Source organism: Saccopteryx bilineata, chromosome 2, assembly GCF_036850765.1.
Source record: "Saccopteryx bilineata isolate mSacBil1 chromosome 2, mSacBil1_pri_phased_curated, whole genome shotgun sequence".
Lineage (NCBI taxonomy): Eukaryota > Metazoa > Chordata > Mammalia > Chiroptera > Emballonuridae > Saccopteryx > Saccopteryx bilineata.
The window spans coordinates 73,093,338-73,118,086 of record NC_089491.1 but is presented as its reverse complement, the minus strand read 5'-3'; the positions used below and the strand labels follow the sequence as shown (position 1 = coordinate 73,118,086).

The following is a 24,749-nucleotide window of genomic DNA, read 5'->3' as shown; positions in this document are numbered from 1 at the left end:
GAATAAATTCCAATTAATCATGGTTCATGATCTTTTCAACATATTACTGAATTTTATATTTTAATATTTTGTTGAGGATATTTTGCATCTATGTTTATCAGTGTTATTGACCTATAATTTTCTTTCCTTTTTTTTTTACTGTCTTTGTTTGGTTTTGGTATCAAGATAATGCTGATCTTGTGAAATGAGTTTGGGAGCTATCCCTCCTCTTCAACTTTTTTGTATATTTTGAGGAAGATAGATATTGATTCTTTGAATGTTTGGTAAAACTTACCTGTGAGGCAATCTGGTCCAGAGTGTTTTTTTATTGAGAGTTTTTTTATTACTGTTTCAATTTTCTTAGTGGTAATCAGTTTTAGATTTTCTGTTTTTTTCTGATTCAACCATGAAAAATTGTATGTTTCTAGATATTTATTCATTTCTTTTAGGTTCTTCCATTTGTTAGCATATACTTGTTTGGAGTGTTTTTTTAAAACCTGTTTATTTCTGTGGTGTCAGTTGACACTTCTTCTATTTTATCTCTGATTTTATTTATTTGGTACCTCCTCTTTTTTTCTTGGTGATTTCAGTAAAATTTATATAATTTTTTTTAATTTTTAATTTTATTTTTTTACAGGGACAGAGAGAGAGTCAGAGAGAGGGATAGATAGGGACAGACAGACAGGAATGGAGAGAGATGAGAAGCATCAATCATCAGTTTCTCGTTGCGACACCTTAGTTGTTCATTGATTGCTTTCTCATATATGTGCCTTGACCGTGGGCCTTCAGCAGACTGAGCAACCCCTTGCTTGAGCCAGCAACCTTGGGTCCAAGCTGGTGAGCTTTTTGCTCAAGCCAGATGAGCCCGTTCTCAAGCTGGCGACCTTGGGGTCTCAAACCTGGGTCCTTCTACATCCCATTCCGACACTCTATCCACTGCGCCACCACCCGGTCAGGCCAAAAGTTATATAAATTTTGTTAATCTTCTCACAGAGCCAGCTTTTGGTTTTACTAATATTTTCTATTTTTTATTCTTTCATTTATTTACTTGCAGTTCTTTATTTTCCCTTCTCACTTTGGGCTTGTGTGTTCTTCTTTCTAGTAAGGTAAGATTGTTTATTTTAATTTTTGCTCTTTCCTGAAGTATGCTTGTATTTCTATGAATTTCCCTCTTAGAACTGCTTTTACTGTGCTTGATAGATTTTGGGCCATTGTATCATTTTTATTTTTTCAAGGAATCTTTTGATTTTTTTTTAATGTTGTGTAGCCTTTATGTATTCCTGTGTTTTTTAGTTTTCTTCTTGTAATTTATTTCTAGTTTTTTACCATTGTGATCAGAGGAAAAGCGAAATGATTTTAAACCTTCTTATATTTATTAAGACTTGTGTTGTGACCTAACATATTGTATATCCTATAAAATGTTTCATGTGCCCTTGAAAAGACAGTACATTCTGCTGCTTTTGGGTGAGATCTCCTTAAATTGTCAATTAAGTCTATCTAGTCTAATATGTCATTTTAGGTTGCTGTTTCTTGTTGAGTTTGTTTGGATCATCTCTCCATTGATTTCAATGGGGTGTTAAATTCCATTACTATGACTAACTGTTGATCTATCCATTTATGTGCACCATTATTTCTTTATATTTTTAGGTGCTACTATGTCTAGGGTGTTGATGTTTATAAGAGTTGGATCAATCCCTTTTTCATCATGAAACATCCTTTTGATGTTTCCTGACAGTCCTTGTTTTAAAGCCCATTATATCTGAGATAATTATCACTAACTCAGCTTTACTTTTATTTTTATTTGCATGAAATATTTTTTCTTATTCCTTTACTTTCAGTATGTATCTTTTGATCTGAAGTGGATCTTTTCTAGGCTGCATATGTATGAGTCTTGCTTTTTATCCATTCAGCCACCAATGTATTTGATTGGACCATTTAGTCTATTTACTTTTTAAAGTTATAATTGCTAGGTATATAGTTATTGCCATTTTGTTAACTGTTTTCTGAATGTTTTTGTAATTCTTTCTTTGTTTCTTTCTTTCATATTTCTATTTTATTTCTTGCATATCTAATTAATTTTGTGTTGTGGTTATTATGTGTTTCATCTATACCAATCTATATACAATAGACTATTGTTTAAATTCAAATATGTTCTAAAATCACTGTAATTTTTACTCCTCCCATCCACGTTTATGTTTCTGTCATTATTTTTTACTTCTTTTCTTTTTGTGTGTGTATTACAGATTTTATGGTTGAAATTATACATGATTTTCTATATTTGCCTTTTATTTATTTTATTCTTAGGTGAAAGGAGGTGAGAGAGTGAGGCAGACCCCCAGTTGCTCCCAGACCAGAATGCACCTGACAATTCCATCTAGGGCTGATGCTCGGTACGGGGCTATTTTTAGTACCTGAGGCTGATGTGCTACAACTGAACTTTCCTCAGCACCTGGGACATTTTTGAAACAATCAAGCCACTGACTGTGGGTGGGTAAGAGGAAGAGAAGAGGAAGATTGAGGTGGGAGAAGCAGATTGACACTTCTCCTGTGTGCCCTGACTGGAAATCGAACCCAAGACATCCATATGCCAGTCTGATGCTCTGTCCATTGAGCAAACTGGCCAGGGCTACCTTTAATTTTTGAACTAGCTTTATACTTGGTTGATCCACTTCTTTTACTAAATGGTAGAATGTGTCAGAGAGAATTTTTTTCTTTCCTACATTTTCTTATTTATATATTTGATCTTCCCTACCCCCAATTTGAAGAAGTCCCTTTAACATTTCTTGTAGTTATGGTTTAGTGAAGAACTTCTGTAGCTTTTTTCTGTCTGTGAAATGCTTTATCTCTCCCTTGATTCTAAATGATAGCTTTGCTGGTTAGAATGATTATGAGTTTATGCTATGCTTTTCAATACTTTAAATTAGCGGTCCCCAAACTTTTCTGGGCCATAGTCTGGTTTAATGTCAGAAAATATTTTCATGGACCGGCCTTTAGGGTGGGACGGATAAATGTATCACGTGACTGAGACAAGCATCAAGAGTGAGTCTTAGACGGATGTAACAGAGGGAATCTGGTCATTTTTTAAAAATAAAACATCGTTCAGACTTAAATGTAAATAAAACGGAAATAATGTAAGTTATTTATTCTTTCTCTGCGGATCGATACCAAATGGCCCACAGACGGGTACCAGTCCGCAGCCCGGGGGTTAGGGACCACTGCTTTAAATATTTCATGCCAATCCTTTGGGCTGCAAAATTTCTATTAAGAAATCAACTGACAGTCTCACAGGGGTACTTGTAGGTAACTATTTTTCTCTTGATACATTTAAGATTCCCTTTGTCTTTTGTCTTTGGCATTTTAATTGTAATGTGTCTTGGTATGGCCCTCTTTAGGTTTGTATTGTTTGCGACTCTGCACTTCCTGGACTTTTATGTTTATTTACTTTACCAAGTTAGGAAAATTTTCAGTCATTATTTTTCCAGATACATTTCCAGTTTCTTGTTCTCTTCTGCTTCTGGTTCCACAATGTTGTTACATTTGATGTCGTTTCAGAGGTCTCTAACTATCCTCATATTATTGGATTATTTATTTATCTACTTATTTATATTTCTGTTCTTATTGAGTGCTTTCTGCTACCTTGTTTTTCAGATCACTGGTTTGATCATCGGCTTTATCTAATATGCTGTTGATTTCCTCTAATGCATTTATTTCTGACTAGTTATTATTATTTTTAAACTGGTACACATGTTCACACCTATATTTCAAGTTTGGAAATGCATATTTGCAAGCAGCAATACAAAATATTCATGAAGAACGCATAATCTCTGAAAATTATGAAAACATCCCTGCTACCAATATGTTTCTAAATACAAAACACTACCAATATTGTTACTTACTTCTGTGTAGCGAGAGAAGTTCATTTTCAAAACAGGTAAAATTCAGTCTGTAGGTGTGAATGGTATGAATGAGTCTTTTTTTTTTTTGATTTCTTAGTTGGTTGGGATCCTTAAGCATGCAAAAGCTCAGAGAAGTAGGGTCCACAAAGGAATCATGGTTGTCTTTTGCCATCCAATTAAGCCAGGGCTGGGAATGCCTCTGGGTCATCTACATCAGGAGCAGAAACACTTGACTTGTCAGTCCTGCTGCCATGATTTGGATATCCACCACACCCACGACCACCTCGTCCTCCCCTGCTACCACGTCCTGGGCCGCCAAGGTCTCCAAAATTGATCTCCAGTTGAGATGTTATATCATTTGCTGGCTTCCGGAAATGATGGTCCATAACCGAATCTTCAGCATGAGCCTCTTCACTCTTTGACTTATGAAGAATAAATCCCTTCTTCCACTGCCCATCAGCACCTTATTTGGTTTTCGAATATTAAATTCTACTTTTGCCCGATCCTTATTTTGAATAGCCTTCCACTCATCCAAAGTCATTTCTTTTGGACCCTCTTCTTTTACTTCTTCAACTTCATTCTCCTTATTTTCAGTGTCTGCAACTGGATGTTCTTCACCTTCAGGTGTTTCCTCAGTCACATTTGACTGCTCCAAGTCAGTTAATTCATCTTTGACAGTTCCCCAGTTGTGAGATCTGCTACCTCCACGTTTATCCTCATGCTTCAGGCCACTGTAATGTGAAAAAGAAGATCTATCACTTCCACTATGCCTGTCAAATTCACGTTTGCCACGAGAATCAAATCCATCTCCTCGGCCCATTCCACGTCCACGGCCTCCTCGACCTCTCCCAAGACCACCACGGCCTCGGATAGGCTGGTCAATAATCGGTCTATCAACTGAAAATTCTCCTCCTTCACCCTTTTCTTCGAGTGGCTTTTCAAACCGTTGTTCACGAGGTGGTCGCCTTTCTGGTCTCCTATCAATTATTTTCCCTTCACCCTGAAGTTGTTGATCAGGTAGGTCTTCTTCCAACACGTCTTATTCCTTCTTTCTTAAGCGCCACAGGCAGCTGCGCCTCTTCTTTCTTGTCAGCCACGCCAACGTTAGACCGCAGCAGGTTCTTGCGATCTTCCTGGGACTCTACGCAGCTGTTTGCCTGCCGCACTGGAGCTGGTCTGGGCCGCGGCCTGAGCTGCGCTCTTGGCCCCGGAGACCCCAACGCCGCCCCCGCCAGTTTCTTTTTTCTTGTTCTCTGCTGCCTTCAACACCTCGAAGGGGTCCGATTCGTCGTCAAATAACTGGTCGAATCGGTTGGTGACCACGCAGCCGAAGCCTTCCTGTAAATGCCCGCAGGCATGATGGAGGCTCAGCGGCACGTTCCTCCACGGATTGCAGCGGCCGCGCTGAGCCGGGAGCGCCTGCTTCAGCTCTTCCCACAAGACGGCCGGGCTGCCTGACTGGTTATTTTTTAATGTTTTCTGTAGTTGTTGAAGTTTGTACTGAGTTCATTTTATCTTCCTCTAAATTCACTGAGCTTTCTTATAACCAATGTTTTGTAGTCTGAAGCTGGTGGATTTCTTGTCTTCACTTTGTTTAGTTATTTTTCTGGAGTTTTGTTCTTTTTCATTTGGGACACATTTGTCTTCACATTTTGGCTGACTCTCTGTGTTTGTTGCTATACTAGGTAGATCAGCAGTGTCAATCAGTCTTGACAGAATGGCCTTATGTAGTAGGTATCCAATGAGGCTTAGTGTCCACCTGAGCTTGGTGTTTCAGGGGTGGCCCTTGTTGGTTGTGTGCCCTTCTGTTGTAGTTAAACTTTGATTGTTGTCAGCGCATCATTTTTTTTTTTTCACCCATAGACTGACTAGCTGTGAGGGCTTGCCATGATTACCATGAACAAGCAGTTCTGTGGGAAGTGACTCCACAAAACAGGAGTTGCTTTATTTAATGAGGCTCTGGGGTCAGTCTAATCTGATCTTTGGGTTTGTCATTTATAAAGCTTGTTGGGGGGGTATTCTGGTGTGATCTGAAGCCAGACACCAGGTATGTTTGTTCTGGAATCTCTTGGAAGGGGCTCTGGTTGGTGCTTGTGCTGTTTTGGAGGTTCATGAGAGAGACTGTTTTATTTATTTATTTATTTATTTATTTATTTATTTTTAAATTTATTTTTCTGAAGCTGGAACCGGGAGATACAGTCAGACAGACTCCCGCATGCGCCCGACAGGGATCCACCCAGCACGCCCACCAGGGGGCGACGCTCTGCCCACCAGGGGACGATGCTCTGCCCCTCCGGGGCGTCGCTCTGTTGCGACCAGAGCCACTCTAGCGCCTAGGGCAGAAGCCAAGGAGCCATCCCCAGCGCCCGGGCCATCTTTGCTCCAATGGAGCCTCGCTGCGGGAGAGGAAGAGAGAGACAGAGAGGAAGGAGAGGGGGAGGGGTGGAGAAGCAGATGGGCGCTTCTCCTGTGTGCCCTGGCCGGGAATCGAACCCGGGACTTCTGCACGCCAGGCTGACCCTCTACCACTGAGCCAACCGGCCAGGGCAGAGAGACTGTTTTAAACCATGACAGCTGCCACTAGTGCTGTGCTTAGAACCCTTTGGTGGTTTATACAGTGTGAGTTAAGACCACATGCCAGTTGTGCCAAGTTTATGGCCATGACATTAAGGCTACCTTCCATGCCAACATGAACCTCAGCCCATGCCAGCCTTGGAGCCGTTGATAGAATTTACAATGCACATCAGACGGGTCACTGCAAGTTAGTGGGGTGAGGTCCCAGAGAATCACCAGAGTAAGGCAAATAGTGTTAGTCTGGTTAATGGAGAGCTCACGTTAGGTGTCCATCTGAGCCTACCTGTTGAGTAAGAGAAATGCTCTACAAAGGAACAATGGCCCCATTAGCACTTTTGTCTTTAGAGAGTACCACCCTTATTTTATCTCCTCCAGCCCTCACCCTGACGCTAGTCAATTCTGTTACTACCTGTATATCCATGGTGCTCTTTGAGTTCGTGTTTCTACTTTGGAGCCCGAGTGAGTCTGTGTGAGTTTATATACAGATCCCTAAAGAGAAATGCCTTGGATCTCTGCAGCCCTTAGATGCAATCCCTGCTGGTTTTCACAGACAGATACTATGTGGACGTCTCTTCCCAGCACTGGTGCCCTAGGCTGGGAATCTCAGTGTGAGATTGAGAACCCTTGCTCCTCAGGGGGATATCTGCAGTCAAGATATTCCTCTCACATCTAAAATTTCTTTCTGACTTAATAATTACTGTTTCACTGTTTTCTAGTTTGCAGTGATAACTGGTGAAATAACTTTCAAAATTAACTTATTTTTGTGACATTTGTATGTATAAATTAATTCATTTATCTGTCTGTCATTGCTTTTATTTACTTATTTTATTGATTTTAATTTGTTGTGTTTACATAGTTAAAGTGTACCCCAGAATATATCTCCCTACCTCCCCTCCATTTTTCTCCTTGATATCCCCTTTGCCCCTCCCCCCACAGCCTTTCCCCTTTTCCTTCATAATTTACTATCCTGCCCTCTATATCTCTGTGTTATGCTTATATACTTTCATTAATGTCTTTTCTTTCTTTGATCCCCTCCTCTCTTCCCCCTTCCCTCTGGACTTTTTGACCCTTTCTCTGCCTCTCTTCTGTTCCTCAGTTCTCATTGTTCATTGGATTTCTCGTATGAGTGAAGTTATATGATATTTTATTTTTTCTCTTTCTGCCTTATTTTGCTTAGCATAATAGACTCCAGGTCCATCCGTGTTGCTGCAAAGGGTAAGATTTCCTTCTTTCTCATGGCCCCATAGTATTACATTGTGTATATGTACCTCTGCTTTTTGATCCATTTGTCTACTGATGGACACTTCGGCTGTTTCCAGATCTTGGCTATTGTAAACAATGCTGCAATAAACATGGGGGTGCATTTATTCTTTTGAATCAGTGATTTGTTATTCTTAGAATATATTCCTAGAAGTGGGATAGCTGAGTCAAAAGGCAGTTCTATTTTTAATTTTTTGAGGAATCAATCTCCATATTGTTTTCCACAGTGGCTGCTCCATTATACATTTCTACCAGCAGTGAAGAAGGGTTCCCTTTTCTCTGCATCCTCGCCAGCACTTGTTATGTGTTGTTTTGTTAATGAGCTCCATTCTGACAGGTGTAAGATGCTATCTCATTGTGTTTTTAATTTACATTTCTCTAATGATTAGTGATGTTGAACATATTTTCATATGCCCATTGGCCATCTATATGTCCTCTTTATTTTTATTTTTTTGTATTTTTCCGAAGTTGGAAACGGGAGGCAGTCAGACAGACTCCTGCATGCGCCCAACTGGGATCCACCCGGTATGCCCACCAGGGGGCGATGCTCTGCCCATCTTGGGGCGTTGCTCTGCCACAATCAGAGCCATTCTAGCACCTGAGGCAGAGGCCATAGAGCCATCCTCAGCGCCCGGGAAAACTTTGCTCCAATGGAGCCTAGCTGCGGGAGGGGAAGAGAGAGACAGAGAGGAAGGAGAGGGGGAGGGGTGGAGCAGATGGACGCTTCTCCTGTGTGCCCTGGCCGGGAATCGAACCCAGGCCTTATGCACGCCAGGCCGATGCTCTACCACTGAGCCAACCGGCCAGGGTCTATATATCCTCTTTAGAGAAGTGTCTATTCAGTTCTCTTGCTCAATTTTTTTAAAATTTTTTTTATTTATTCACTTTGAGAGGAGAGAGAGAGAGTAAGTGAGAGAGAGAGAGAGAGAGAGAGAGAGAGAGAGAGAGAGAAGGGGCGAGGAGCAGGAAGCTTCAACTCCCATATGTGCTTTAGACCAGGCAAATTCAGGGTATTGAGCCAGCGACCTCAGCATTCCAGGTCGATGCTTTATCCACTGTGCCACCACAGGTCAGGCTTTTGCTCAATTTTTGATTGGATTGTTTACTTTCCTGGTGTTGAGTTTAACAAGTTCTTTGTAGATTTTGGTTATTAACCCCTTTCGAACGTGTTGGTGAATATGTTCTTCCATTATGTGGGTTGTCTTTTTATTTTATTCATGTTGTCTTTTGCTGTGTAAAACCTTTTTAGTTTGATATATCCTCATTTGTTCATCCTGTCCTTTATTTCACTCACCCATGGAGTTAAATCAGCAAATATATTGCTGTGAGACATGTCAGAGAGCTTACTGTCTATGTTTTTTTCCAAGATGATCATGGTTTCATGACTTACATTCAAGTTTTTTATCCATTTTGAGTTTATTTTTGTGAATGGTGTAAGTTGGTGGTCTAGTTTCATTTTTTTTTACATGTATTTGTCCAGTTTTCCCAGCACCATTTGTTAAAGAGACTGTCTTTACTCCATTGTATGCTCTTACCTCCATAAAGGTGTGAGTTTATTTCTGGTTTCTCTATTCTGTTCCATTGATCTGTATGCCTGTTCTTATACATTGCTTTTAAAATTCTCTGTTTACCTGTGATAATCTGGCAATTCCCTGGTAAATGTTTATATGAAAATCATTTTTTATTCATTCTTATCAGCAGTGATGAAACTGTTAGAACTAAAGAGTCATATATATTCAACTCTTAGAGCTCTTGCTATTTACATATTATATAATTTAATTGATGCAATAACAGTTAAAATTAGGTATTTCCTTCATTTCACATATGGAAAAATTGAGTTTCTAGATTTTTCTCGTGGCTATAGTCAGGAAAGAACACATTGTGTGTAGAGAAGGTCAATGCCACAAATTTGAGTGAGTCCTATAATTGACTCTTCATTCTTTAAAATAAAATATATATTTTTTTACATTGGAAAATGTACTTCTGCCTTAAAATTTAAAAATAATGTGTACTTATAAACTATAAGGCTGGGAAAATTATTATAAATTTAGTATGATTGTCAATCTAAAAAAAAAAAAACTTTGGGTAAGAATGCTTGTTGGCTATCACTGTGCACAGGTGCTAGCTAACCAAAGCTCACAGACATTATAGGAAGTTGGAGAAAAAAAATTCATAAAATATACAGAAAGCAAACAAGTTAGCAGTCAAGAACATAGCCTAGGTTATGCCAAATGAGTTATTATATCATTGGTTCTGCCATCACTAAGGAACTGCCACAATGAGCAACACCCTCACCTAGATACTTATCACTGCAGCCATCCTTTTCTCATTCTCGATCTTAATCAGAATGCTTTCAGTCCTTCAACTATCAAGTGTGGTATTAGCTATTGATGTTTCATAGATTTTCTTTAGCAGGTTGAGTGAATTGCCATCTATTTACTCCTACTTTATAGGGACTTGTTTTTAGGATTTTATGTTGAATTTTTGAGTGTGTTTTCCTTCTATAAGGAGATGTTTATATGAATTTTAATTTTCAGTTTGTTAATATGATAAATTATATTGATTTGTTAAAATGTTAAATCTAAACCTGCATTCTTGGTATTAAACTTTACTTATGATGTGTTATCCTTTCCATATATTGCTGGATTCAATTTGCTAAAATTTTGTGTCTGCAGGTATTAGTCTGTAGTCTTCTCTCCTTTTAAATTTTTGTGTAAAACCTTTTTAGTTTGATATAGTCTCATTTGTTCATCCTGTCCTTCATTTCACTCATTTGGCACTCTAAAACCATTTTCAGAGTAAACTTTACCTCAGATCTTCTCACTTTTGATTCTGATCAGCATAATTAGAAGTTTATTCATTTTATTGGCACTATCAAAGTAATAACTTTGGTTTTATTGATTTTCTCCATTGATCACTTTTAAATTGATTTTTTTCTTTTATCTTTGATATTGTGTTTATGTTACGTAGAGTATAATTTGTTCTTCTGTAATTCTATAACTATATCCCCATACATTGCGTTAGTGATATGGTACTCCTGTAATTGATATGTTGTTGAGGAGTCCAAGTTCTGGTTAAAAACCTGATGTCACTTAAATATAAAAACACAATAAAAACCAAACTCATACAACAAGAGAGTCAAACAGTAGTTGACATGTGCTTGGGTGGATGGAAATACAATGTTGGTCAAGGGGACAGACTCACAGTTATAATATGAATGAGTCTAGGGTTTGTTTGTTTGGTTTTTTTTCTTTTTTTTTTTTTTTGTATTTTTCTGAAGCTAGAAACGGGGAGGCAGTCAGACAGACTCCTGCATGCGCCCGACAGGGATCCACCCAGCACGCCCACCAGGGGGCGATGTTCTGCCCATCCGGGGCTTCGCTCTGTCGCAACCAGAGCCACTCTAGTGCCTGGGGCAGAGGCCAAGGAGCCATCCCCAGCACCCAGGCCATCTTTTGCTCCAGTGGAGCCTCGGCTGCGGGAGGGGAAGAGAGAGAGAGAGAGGAAGGAGAGGAGGAGGCGTTGAGAAGCAGATGGGTGACTCTCCTGTGTGCCCTGGCCGGGAATCGAACCTGGGACTTCCGCACGCCAGGCCGACGCTCTACCGCTGAGCCAACTTGCCAGGGCCGAGTCTAGGGTTCTAATGTACAAATGGTGACTATAATTAATAGTACTGTATTGTATACCATAAAAAAGTAACTATGTGAGAAGATAAATGTGTTATGTAACTTGACTGTGTTAATCCTATCACAATATGTACATGTATCAAATCATCACATTGTATATCTTAAATCATGTTGTACTACCTAAATATATACAATCTTTCTTTGTAAATTTTACCTCAGTAAGCTGATAAAAACACACTTATGTGTGATTGTATTAGGCCCAACCATAGACAATTACAAAGAGTTTATCTAGCAGGTCCTGTGGGGACAGTTGACTTCCCCGCTTCAGATTTGGTGCAGAGCTAGTGCACTGCAGTCTCAGAAGGGAATGTCAGTCAAGGTCTCAAGCTCCTCTCCATGCCATATTTACATTTCTCATTCAGGAAACTTCATTCCTAAGACTCTTTATCCGTGGCATTGGACTGAAGACTCCTTTAGTTACCTCCCAAAGTCTCTTTACCGGGAAATAATGGGGAAATTATAAAGACATTCTTTTCCCACTGTGACTCAGTGCCTAGTACTTTTCCACATCTAGCCTTTCTCTCATTTTCCTTCTAAGCCCAGTGAGCATAAAACTGTGAGGACATTTTATTCAGGAAAACCTCAAAAGTGAGATGACACCAGGTTTTCACTGATCCACTTAAGTCCAACCAGGGAGTACACTATTACACGAAGGGAATAGTAGCTTATTCTGGTTTTAGTCTCTTACTTACAACCATCCAGGAAAGTGAATAAAGGCTGAATTCAATTCATTCATATATAGTTAGTTGCTTTAATTGGCTACTTCAACACGTGGCAACTCAGCTGTCTCTCTCTCTCTCTCTTTCTCCCTCTCCTCAGCATTTCCAGGTTGTACTTTATCCACTGCGCCACCACAGGTCAGACCACACATTTTTAAATAACTCATGGGTCAAAGAATAAATCAAATGGTAAGTTAGAAAATAGTTTGAACTGACTGTAAATAAATGACAACTGTCAGGAAATTTGATGAGATGGAATAGAGGGAGAGGGAGGAAGTCTATGTTGATTTTGTAAGCTGCAACTTACTTCATTTATTAGTTCTAACAGTTTTTAGTGATCTTTTGGGTTTTCTACATATAAGTTCATGTCATCTATGAACAGAGATCATTTTACTTCTTCCTTTCAGATATAGGTTACTTTTTTATCTTATTTTTATTAATTTTAATGCAGTGACATTGATAAATCAGGGTACATATGTTCCGAGAAAACATCTCCAGATTATTTTGACCTTTGATTATGCTGCATACCCCTTACTCAAAGTCAAATCATCCTCCCTCACCTTCTATCTGGTTTTCTTTGTGCCCCTACCCTCCCTCCACCCCCTCCCTCTCCTTCGTCGCCCCCTCCCCACCTCTCCACCCCACTCCCTGTTACCATCACATTCTTGTCCATGTCTCTGAGTCTCATTTTTATGTCCCATCTATGCATGGGTTCATATAGTTCTTAGTTTTTTCTGATTTACTTATTTCACTCCGTATAATGTTATCAAGGTCCATCCATGTTATTGTAAATGATCCGATGTCATCATTTCTTATGGCTGAGTAGTATTCCATAGTATACATGTACCAAAGCTTTTTAATCCACTCGTCCTCTGATGGACACTTGGGCTGTTTCCAGATCTTCGCTATTGTGAACAATGCTGCTATAAACATGGGGGTGCATTTCTCCTTCTGGAACCGTTCTATGATGTCCTCAGGGTATATTCCTAAAAGTGGGATAGCTGGGTCAAAAGGAAGTTCGATTTTCAATTTTTTGAGGAATATCCATACTGTTTTCCACAGTGGCTGCACCAGTCTTCATTCCCACCAGCATTTTTCTTTTTCTTATCTAATTGTTCTGGATCAGACTTTCAGTAGTGTTTTGAATGGATAGAAATGCTAAGAGTGGGCATACCTGTCTGATTATTGATCTTAGAGGAAAAGATTTTAACTTTTCACCATTGAATAAGGTGTTAGAAGTTTATTATATATGACCTGTATGCTGAGGAACATTTCTTCTATACCTACTTTGTTGAACATTTTTCTCATGAAAGAAAGTTGTATTTTGTAAAATGCTTTTGATGTATTTATTGATTTAATCATATGATTTTTATGTTTTATTCTATACTGTAGAGTACCAAATTTATTGATTCATGTGTGTTGAATAATCCTTGCACCCAAATATAAATCCCACTTGATCATGGTCAATGATTATTTTAATATGCTGTTGAATTGATTTTGCTAATCATTTGGTGAGAATTTTTGTTTATTTATTTATTTATTTATTTAATATTTTATTTTTTTTTACCCAAAGTCAAATTATCTTCCATCACCTTCTATCTGGTTTTCTTTGTGCCTCTCCCCTCCCCCCTCTCCCTCCCTCTCATTCTCTCCCCCACCTGGTAACCACCATACTCTTGTCCATGTCTTTTAGTCTCATTTTTATGTCTCACCTATGTATGGAATCATGCAGTTCTTAGTTTTTTCTGATTTACTTATTTTACTCCACATAATGTTATCAAGATCTATCCATGTTGTTGTAAATGATCCAATGTCATCATTTCTTATGGCTGAGTAGTATTCCATAGTGTATATGTGCCACATCTTCTTTATCCAGTCATCTATTGATGGGCTTTTTGGTTGTTTCCATGTCTTGGCCACTGTGAACAATGATGCAATAAACATGGGACTGCATGTTTCTTTACGTACCAATGTCTTTGAGTTTTGGGGGTATTTACCCAGTAGAGGATATATTTGTCTATTTTCTGTTCTTGTTGTGTCACTCTCTGGCTTCAAATCCAGGGTAGTGTTAGCCTCCTAAAATAAGATTGAGATTGTTTCTTTTCTTCCATTTTTTGGAACAATTGAAAAGAATTGGTGTCAATTCTTCTTTAAAAGTTTGATAAAATTCACTAGTGATACTATCATGTCCCAGGTTTTTCAGTCTAAGATGGTTTTGATTGTTGAATATTTTTTAGATTTTTTTCTTCTCTTGTTAGTTAATATGGCCAAAAGTTTATTAAGTTTGTTAGTCTTTTCAGAAAACCAGCTTTTAGTTACATTGCTTTTTCTCCATTGTTTTTCTGGTTTCTCTTTCATGTATTCCTGCTCTTTGTTATTTCCTTTCTTCTGCTAATTTTATGCTTCATTTGTTCTTTTTCTAGTTTATTGAGGTTTAAAGTGAGTTTATTTGAGATTGTTTCTGGGTTTATAAAAATATTTTATTTATTCATTTTTAGAGAGAGAGGGAGAAGAGAGGGGGGAGCAGGAAGCATCAACTCCATATGTGCCTTGACCAGACAAGTCCAGGGCTTCGAACCTGCAACCTCAGCATTCCAGGTCCATGCTTTATCCACTGAGCCAGCACAGGTTAGGCCCATTTCTGTTTCATAATGTAAGTATTATGATAAACTTTTTTCTGAGAACTACTTCTGTAACATCCCATAGATTTTAATATGCTGTTCTTCCATTTTTGTTTGATTCAAGATTTTTTATTTTTTTTTTTGTGAGAGGAGGGGAGGCAGAGACATACTCCCTCATGCCCCCTGACCAGGATCCACTTGGAAAACCCACTAGGGGGTGATACTCTGCCCATATGGAGCATTGATCCATTGTTCAGCAACCGAGCTCATTTTAGTGCCAGAGGCAGAGGCCACAGAGCTCTCCTCAGCACATGGGGCCAACTCGCTCCAATCGAGCCATGGCTGCAGGAGAGAAAGAGAGAGAAGTAAGAGGGGGTGCAGAAGCAGATGGGCACCTTTCCTGTGTGCCCTGACCGGGAATCAAACCTGGGACATCCACATGCCATGCCAACATCTACCACTAAGACAAATACAGAGCAATTCAAGATATTTATTGATTTACCTTTGACCAGTTAGCTGTTTAAGACCATGTTGTTTAATCTTTACATATTTGTGAATATCTCAGCTTTTCTGTTCTTAATGATTTTTAGTTTTATATTGTTGTGATCAGAGAACTTAGTTGGGGTCATTACAACATCATTAAATTTGCTAAGAGGTGTTGTGTGACCTCTCATGTGATCTATCATGGACACTGTTCTGTGTATACTTGAGAAAAGTTTGTATTCTGCTGCTCTTGGGTAAAATGTTCTATATGTCTGTTAAGTTTATTGATTTAAAATGTCATTTAGATCCATTATTTTTCTATTGCTGTTCTAGCTAGATGATCTATCCATTGTTGAAAGTAGGGTTAAAGATCCCTACTATTATTGCATTGCTATTTATTTCTCTCTTCATGTCTGTTAATGATTATTTAATATTGATATATTCAGGTCCTCTAATAATGACTACATATGTTTATAATTGCTATAACCTACTGATGAATTGAGCCCTTAATAATTATATAATCACAGTCTTTGCCTCTTATTAATTTGTGACTTAAAATATATTTTGTTTAAATAGCTATAGCTACCCTATGCTCTTTTGGCTTCCATTTGCTTGATATATATATAATCTGTTTTACTTTATGCCTGAGAGTGTGTTAACACTTAAATAAGTCTCTTGTTGGCAGCATATTGATGGGTATTGCTTACTTTTTTATACAGTAGGTCACTCTGTGTCTATTAATTTGACAATTTAAACTACTTATATTGAAAGTAATTATTAATAGTCAAGACTTATATTGCCATTTTAAAATTACTTTCTAATTGTTTCTGCTTCATAGTTTCTTTCTTCCTCTCTGGCCATCTTTCTTTGTAAATTGAAATATTTTGAAGTAGTTTGCTTTGATTCTTTTCTCTTTAGTATTTGTGTATTATATTGTGTATGTCCCAATATTTATCTCTTTATATTGTGTCTATTAATATAACATTGTAGCCTATATGTTTCAGCTTTAAGAACTTTCTTTACCAGTTTTTTAGAGTAGGTCAAATGAATATAAATTTCTCTACTTTCATTTATCTAAGAAGGAATCTGTCCATTTCTGAATGATAACTCTGCTAGGTAGAGTATTTTTGGTTGACAATTTGATTTATTTTTTGAGCCCTTTGACTATATCATCCCACTCTCCTGGCCTGTAATGTTTCCATGAGAAATCTGCTGATAGCTTTATTTGGATTTTCTTGAATGTGATGACTCTTTTTCTCTTGCTGTTTTTTTTTTCTCTTTTTTTTTAGAGCTTAATTTATAGCTTTGTGCCATTTAACAATGGGGATATATCCTAAGAAATAAATTTTTAAGCAATTTTATAATTTCCAAACATCATATTGTACTTACACAAACCTATTTGGTATAACCTATAGCTGTAATTATATATTCTGTATTGCTATACAACAGGTTTGTTTGCACTAGCATCACCACAAATAAATTAGTAATATGTTGTGCTATGACGTTAGAATGGCTATACCACCACTAGGTGATAAGAATCTTTCAGCACCATTATACACTGTCATAAACATGGTCCATTATTGGCCAAACTCTTGTTATGTGGCACATGATTGTATAATGTTTTTGGTGCCTTTTCTTTAGGTTAAATGTATTGGGGAATCTTTGAGCTAGCTGTACCTGATTGACCATATCTCTCCTAAAATTAGGAAATTTTTATCCATTATTTTGTTAAGTTTTCTGTCCCTTTCTCCCTCTCTTTTCCTTGTGGGACTCTCATAGCTGGATTTATACTTTTCATTGTGTTGAAAAGATCACAGGCATTTCATTCTTCTTCATGCTAACTGGTTCTCCTCTGATTGTATAATATCAAGGAATCTGTCTTCAGATCACACATTCTCTCTTTATCTAAGTAAGCCTACTTTTGAAAGTCTATTGCATTTTTTAACATCATTCATTGTGTTCTTCCAGAATTTTGGGTTTTTTTATGATTTCTATTTCTTTGTTGAATTTCTTAGTTTTGTTTTCCTAATTTCATTGATTTGTCTCTGTGTTCTCTTGAATCTCTGAGTGTCTTTAAAGCAATTATTTTAAATTCCTTTTTAGAGAATTCAAAAATCTCCCTATCTTTGGGGTTAGATACTAGAGTATTATTGTGATCCTTTGGTGGTGTCACATTTCCTTGCTTTTTCATGTTTCTAATGGGTTTTCATTGATAACTGTGCATTTAAGGGCTCAGTCTTTTCATCTTTTTGAACTAACTTCAATAGGGAAAGGTGTTCAGTGGAGGTGGCTGTACAGAAACTGGCTAAATAGAACGCTTTATTGTTGATTTCTTGAAAGACACAGTGGTATAGTCTCTGTGCCATTCCACTGGCTGAAATTGATGTTTACCAGACTGTGGGAGTCTTCTTTGACCAAGGCTATAGAAAACTTGCATGGGGGAAATGCAGATAGGGGTACTGAATCTTTGGAGGCTGAAGCTGCTGGAGTCTTCTTGTTCTCCCTCTTTTTGATTTTCTATTTTTGTCTCTGGGTGGAAGTTAGAGTTAAGGGGATTCTTCCTGTTGTCTGGTCTGATATGATAACACTCAGAGACCTCAGAGTAGTATTTGAGCCAGTGTTCTAGAATCAGTTGCATGTGGAAGTACCATAGTACCAGGGTGAAAAGCATGCTTACTGTGCCTGAAACACTGGTGTCCAGGGCATGGTTGTTTGTAGCTATCTCATGAAATAAGCACCTGGGTCTCAGGGACTCACTGCTGTGACTTCAGCTGGTGAGGAAAACGCAGCAGTGGCACAGGCCCCGGGATTACAAGGTATAGCTATGGCCTAGACTCGGGGGTCATTACTAGCACAGCCTGGGCATGGTGGCTCAAATTCTCAACTCTGATCACTGAAGACAGTCATTGGATAGCAGCCACATGATGCTGGTGGTGGGACATTAAAGCCACATATCAATAACTGAGGAGCTGGAACAGCATGGGCAGCATGACCCTGGCAAAAAAATTCAGAACTATGACCTACTGGGGTGAGGCTCAGGGCAGTGGTAACCTGGTCCCAGTATTAATGCTTCAGAGCCTCAATGTGCCACAAGTGCAGTCCTCAGGGTAGCAGCAGTACCCTGGCAATGCTGTGTTAGAATTGATACCTGGAATGTGAGGGGTGGGGTTTAAGGGTAGCAAGAGCTCATCTCAGCATTGACAGTTGAGCACTGATCTACAGTGAAAGTGTGGAGCTCAAGGAAACATCAGCCTCCTGGTGATGGCTACTCAGAGCTATACCTGGAACTCAGTGGTGGCGGCGTTAGGGTGAGGGCAGAGCAGTAGAGCCCCGATAATGCTGGTCAAAGCAAGATTTGGGACTCAGGGAGTAGAGCTCAGAGCAAAAACGACAGCCCTGGCAATGAAGATTTAAATCTTAATCCTGGCATCTGGTGGGTGCAGCTAAATGGGTTGGTAGCTAACTAGCCCTTCTCTTTTTATTGTATCAGTAGGATTCTGGCACAACTCTGAAAATTAAGGCATAATTTGATATAGAAAGAACAGAGATAAGTGTGTGTGGTGGGGAGAATGGAGTGGCATCAACCATTTCTGATCTCTTGCATCACAGATTTTTTAGAACCCCTTCCCTTTGCCCATTCCCCAGTCTTTTCTACATCTTATTTTCAGAAGGGTACCAAATTCCTACTCCCAACTATAATAGTACTGGAAAAAGAATCACTTACACTTCCTGGGATTTCTTTTTAAGTTGGATAATGGAAAATTTGTCTGGACATGTTTGAAGTTTAGTCAAATTTGAGTGTTTGCTGTAGCTGTTATTTAAATATTCTTCTGTATCAGTATCTGTACTAGATGTCATTTAATCTGCTGAAAACCATGCAATGTGAAAAGAATTAGCCATGCTTCACAAATACACATTGAGACAAAGAATTTCAGTTACTTGCCAAAAGTCATACAAAGTATGATGTGTATGGATGAAGAAGTGTTAATCTGTAATGATAAAATAATATTAAAAACTTTGGGTCCCTTTATGGTGACAGAGTAAATGGACATTCCAACTGCTACCTCCTAGGACCAAATTGGATTACAACTTAATGTAATAACAGTCATCTTGAAAATTCTGCTTAGCATTTGTATATCTTTCTTGGAAAAATGCCTTTTCAAGTCTTTTGCACAGTTTTTATTGGAATTATGTCATCTTTCTAGTTATATAAATTTTATATGTTAATTAGTAAAATTTAAAAATGCTAATGCCCTTTTTACTTGTTAATAATTAACAAAAATACACTAATGATATGATTGGGACATTGAATAGAATATAAATTTTTATCAACTATATGTTAATCATAATTTTTAATTTAAAAAATGCAGTTTCAACTCTTATCAAGTCACCAGAGCTTTAAAGTGTAACCAGCTATAGGGCAATACAAGGTCTTCCCAGGAAAGTCCATGGTTACCATGCAGGTGCATACTTGAGCACAGACTACTCCACAGGGCACTGCTTGGCAGAGTGGGCCACAGAGAGTCGGGAGGGTGAGGCTAGTGCTTTTCCCAGGCTGATGCGATATGGAAAGGAATGTCTGACCCAGGAAATGTGGCGTCAGTGGGCAGTATGAGAGATGGATTCAGCATGGGTTCCTTGGTAGCTGTCCCTCCAGCCCTCTGCCTGTATGACGCCAGTCAGCTCTGAGCTGCTGTCTCTCTGCCAAAGCCAGGGATGAGTGAAGGCAAGTGAATTCTTTTTCATTAGCCCTTTGAGAGGATACTCTTTCTGGCGGGTGGAGACCCTACTACTTTCATTGCCAGATGTTTTGTGAGCACCTCCTCCTAGCTCTGGTGCAGTGGGCAGGGGAGCCCAGTGTGCGATTGAGACCCCTGATTCCTCAGGTAACCTTAGCAGATGAGATACTCCTGTGGATCCTCTACTGCTGCTTGTGAGTGCAGGGCCAGTGTTTTTGTGTTTCTGTCCTTCATAACTCACTGGATGTGGCTTCTTATGTAATCCTTGGTTATAAGACTTCTGTTAAGCAAGTCTTCCTTTGGTTATTCAGGTTGATTGTTTTGAAATTTAGCTGTCTCTTTTATTTGGTCCTGGGAAGAGGTGGGTGTAACTTCCACATATTCCACTGCCATCTTGCACCCCCAGGCTTGGAATATCTCTGTAGTGAGGTGTCTGTCCACAGCTTATGCCCATTTTTGAATTGGGTTGCTTGTTTTCCTGATATTGAGGTTTTAGAATCTTTTTAAAAATTTATGTATAATATTTGGATACTAGTTCTTTATCAAATCTGTGTCTTGAATACACTTCTTCTGAGTTGTGGCTTATATCAAATTTGATTAGAATGCTGACATCCACAAAACACTCCCTCCGTCTTCCCTCTCTCCTGCTCCTCTACCATCAATGACCTCTGTCTCTTTCCCTAGGGAGACTGAAAGTCAGCACCTGGTGACCTATGTTCTCTGCTTAGGGTTGGGGTGAGTCCCATTTCTGGGGAAACAGAAGGTGATGGTGGACTCACCTGGCAGCCTCACACCAAGTGGACTCCACCTGACCTGAATTTGAATGATGAGCGCTCTCACCCTCATCCCCACTGAACTGAGCCCCATTCACAAAAGTTGAATGTGCAGGATATGTGGACTGGGGGCTGGCCCAGGGTTGGGGCAGAGGTCAGTGCTAGAGGACCTCTGTGGTTTGGCTGTTGTAGTCTACCCCAATCCTTGGGCCTGATGCTCTGACCTTCTGGCACTTTCTGTGAGGCCATTTTGATGGTTCCTTCTGGTTATACAAGCTCAAGTGGGACCTGCTGTTGCAACTGAGAACTTCACCTGAATATAGCACATTCATGGTGGTCCTTGTGACTGGCTAAGCCTCCCTGGACCTGATTTCCTTATAGAGAAGATATGGATCCAAAGTTGAAAGGAGAGGGAGAGGCCAGAAAGTGCAGGCCTACATCCTCCAGGGTCATGGACGGCAGGGCCAGACTGCTCAGCTCAGTGGAATTTTGGAGCAGGGTGGGATTGGTGTGGGCTTGGGACTGGAGTGGGTTGTGGGACATGGGACAGGGCACAGGCCAGATAAAAAGAACCTTCTGGCTTAGCATGTCACTCCTAGGTGCTTTCTATTCCCCCACTCCCAGAATGTCTTCCTAACTCCTGCCCAGTGGTCTCAGTCCTATTTCTCACCTGGTCCCCAGATCTCCCAAACAAGGCTCAAACTGGACATGGTGATGTTGGATATTGAGAACTGCCCCAAAAACTTTAAAATCAAGTTTACATTAGACCGAGAATCTCCTCTTCCAGAGACTTGTCCCAACTAAATCTGATTTATGGATGCAAACATCCATTACGCACAGTGATGGGAGTGAAAATTCAGAACTGGCTCGTGTTCCCCAGCAGGGGCTTTGGAACTTCTGATGTGAGGACACAGAAAATGCCAAGGAAGGGGAGGACTGACTGTCACTGTCAACAGTAGGAAAATGAGGGTCAGGAAGGGCACACTCCCGGGAATCCTCCTCACTCAACACCCACAAGTGCACACACATACACACACGTGTGAACATGCACAGTCACCCACACATGCACATGAGTGTGGGAACACAGGAACATATGTGCACATGCTGACGCAATGTGCACACACAGGGAAAGGACTGGAACGGTGAGCACCCCCTGCCAGTGCTATCCTCTCTGGAACGACTTTGTTCTTTACTTGATTCTGAATTGCTTTAGAATTCATTATTGTGCTATAATAAACTTTTATTTTTACGTCATAAATCCTTTTAAATAATGTACTTTACTCCATAGATGAGGGATAAATGATGAATAGTGAATACATGATTTTAATATGTTTAGAACTATCAAAGTCACACATGCAATATTAAATGTATAGATATCACCTCAAGGAGAAGATAAGTGATTTGCAGGTCCTGCTCCAGAGGTGACCATCATGAGTGGCTTGGTGGCTCTCTCTCAGGCTTCACCTTTCTCATTCTGTCTCTCTGTGTCAGCCACAGCCTCATTTTCCCATATGTGTGTCTGCCTGTTAAAATCACATGTCCATGGTCTAACAGGTGGGATCCCAGATACAGATATTTAGCCCATGTGTCTCACATGAGAGAACCCCTAACGTTCTGATCTGTTGGCATGTGGAGGCCACTGCACCCACTTTAGTAGCTGCTCAGCTTCCCTCTCCCTGTGGGCCAGGATGGGTGGATCCCATCCCTCTCCATGGATACTGTTTATTTCAATTCCTGGCTATTTCATCAGTGCTCTGATGGGTAGTCCCCAAAATATAAGTTGAACAATTGTGCAAGAATTTCTGGGAGTCACCTCCTACAATGGGCACTGCCAGGTGAAGGTGAGCACTGGAGGGACTTGGATGAGTCCTGCACACTCCCTCCCAGAGGAGGGGCCTTGCTCTCTTCTCCCCAGGGCTTCTGCTGGGGCCTCTGCTTCCTTACTTTGTCCCCAGAGCTGGTCATCACCAGACCAGAAGCCTGCCAGTCTGATGGTGACAGGGCCCTCTCCTCAGTGTTTACAGTGCACGTGTCCCCATCAGGAAGGTCAGGTATCTCTGATGTGCACTGACGTGTGCACTGCCTATTGTTGGAAGTGCAGAAGTTTGTCCTCTGTCCCTTTTGAAAACACTGATATTCAAGTTTTCTGCATCATAGGGATGTTAAACCTCTCTCTGTCCTCAGTTTATGAGAAATGCTTCCCAGCTTGTGGTGTGTCTTTTCAGATTTCTGCATTTTTGTTGTATTTGTTTTGGGCACCAGAAGAGCCAGCCATTGCCTGACTGACTTCTTGCCCTTAGCACAGTGGTCTCTATCCCGCGATTTATGGACACACTTACCTAAAGGGCTTTTTACTATCTGGTTTCTAATCCCCTTGGGGTTTCCCTTTCCAATAACAAAAATGTTATTTCAGATAAAAAAATTAACAAAAGCATTTGAGTAGACACAAAAAGACACCTACTGTAAGATTCCAATTACAGGAAACATCCAGAATAGGTTAGGAGCAGAGATTGAAGCAGGGGAGGGGTGGCCAGGGTCAGGAGGGGTGGGGCGTGAGTACTATTGGTGCAGGGTTTCTTTTTAAGGTGATGGAACATTGTTAGGTAGTGGTAGTGATACACAGGATTATAAATGTACCTCATGCTCAAAAATGACACAATTTAAAATGTAATCAATAAATTATAATTCTAATTTAACTACATCCTAATGTGACGAATACGAAGGGAAAGGAACAAAGTAAACATTTCTTCAAGGAGCTCAGGAGGTAAAGCAACACACATTTGAAATAGCTGTTGAGCATTAAGGAGGTCTACAGCTGGCCCTGAGCCATTTTCCATGGAGGGAGCCCCCTGTCTGGCTGGAGCCAGGGCAGTTTCTGGAGAGGGTACTTCAGGCCTGGCCGGCGGGGCCTCCTCAGGGAGCTCAGGAGACACGGCACAGGCTGGCCCCGGCCCCGGAGCTGCCGCTGGGGCGACCAAGGGAGAAGGCCCGGCTGCAGGAGGGGGCCCGGCTGTAGGAGGAGGCCCGGCTGCAGGAGGGGGCCCGGCAGTAGGAGGGGGCCCGGCTGTGGGAGGGGGCCCGGCTGTGGGAGCGGGCCTGGCTGTGGGAGGGGTACAGCCCTCCTGATCTGGAGCAACCTCTGGGTCCGCCGCTGGGTCTGGCTCCTCGGGTATTGAAGAGAGAACAGCTGGCTCTGCGTCCTGGGCTGGGGCGGGAGTTGCGAGAAGAAAAACAGTCACCTACGTACTTGCATTTCCATGTGTCCCCCTCAAGGACAGAAGACCCCAGAGCCTTCCAGAGAAGCTTCAGCCCAGGACCCACCACTAGATGTCCTCCCCACAGGCAGTCTGAGGTTAGTCTGCTCCCGGCCAACCTCTAGGGGTGTTCCCTGTGTGTCTGTCACTGACCCCTCCCCATAAGCTCCCCACCTCCAACCACCACCCCCACCACCCCCACATTCTCACCCTTTGGCTCTAAGTCCCTGGGCTCCATGTCCTTGGGCTCCAGGTCCTCTGGGCCGGCTCTCTTCACTTGGGCAGCCTGCTGCAGGGTGAAGTCAGAAATTGTGAGTTGCCTGTGGAGCCTGGGCAGCTGCTTTGGTCACTCATGAGCCCTGTTCCCTAGACCCCAGGTGGCCACCCTCATGTCCAGCCTGCTCTGGCCCTTGGTGGTGTGGCCCTCCTGCCCCTCACTGGTGGAGACAGGATGGGGGTTTCCACTGACCAGCTACTCCCGCCGTGTTCTGTGTTATGATGGACAGTGACAGTGACCAGCAGCTGGTCCAGGGACTTCAAGCACTGCCTGGCCCTAGTGGCTGCTGCTTCTGCCCACTGGACATTCTGCTCCCCGATCAGGCCCAGCCTTGTGTCTGCACAGACCTCGCCCAGGGGGAAGGACATTCCTCTCCAGAACTGGGGATAGACCTCCTGCAGAAGGTGCTGTCCACACTGCAGGCCCCCAGTCAGCCCTGACCTGGGTGTAAACATGACAGACCCCCCAGGATTCTGACAGCGCCCTCC

The 24,749-nt window shown here is 40.8% G+C and overlaps 1 protein-coding gene across 1 annotated transcript; it reads right to left on the bottom strand.

Moving 5' to 3' along the window:
• Positions 1-3,970: 3,970 nt before the first annotated feature.
• Positions 3,971-24,222, bottom strand: LOC136322242 (SERPINE1 mRNA-binding protein 1-like). The gene is given in 7 exon segments (XM_066254359.1): positions 3,971-4,341; positions 4,344-4,896; positions 4,898-5,018; positions 5,020-5,354; positions 22,675-22,813; positions 23,431-23,935; positions 24,138-24,222. Coding segments are annotated over 7 exon segments (2,028 nt in total). The 3' UTR covers positions 3,971-4,051.
• Positions 24,223-24,749: the final 527 nt, after the last annotated feature.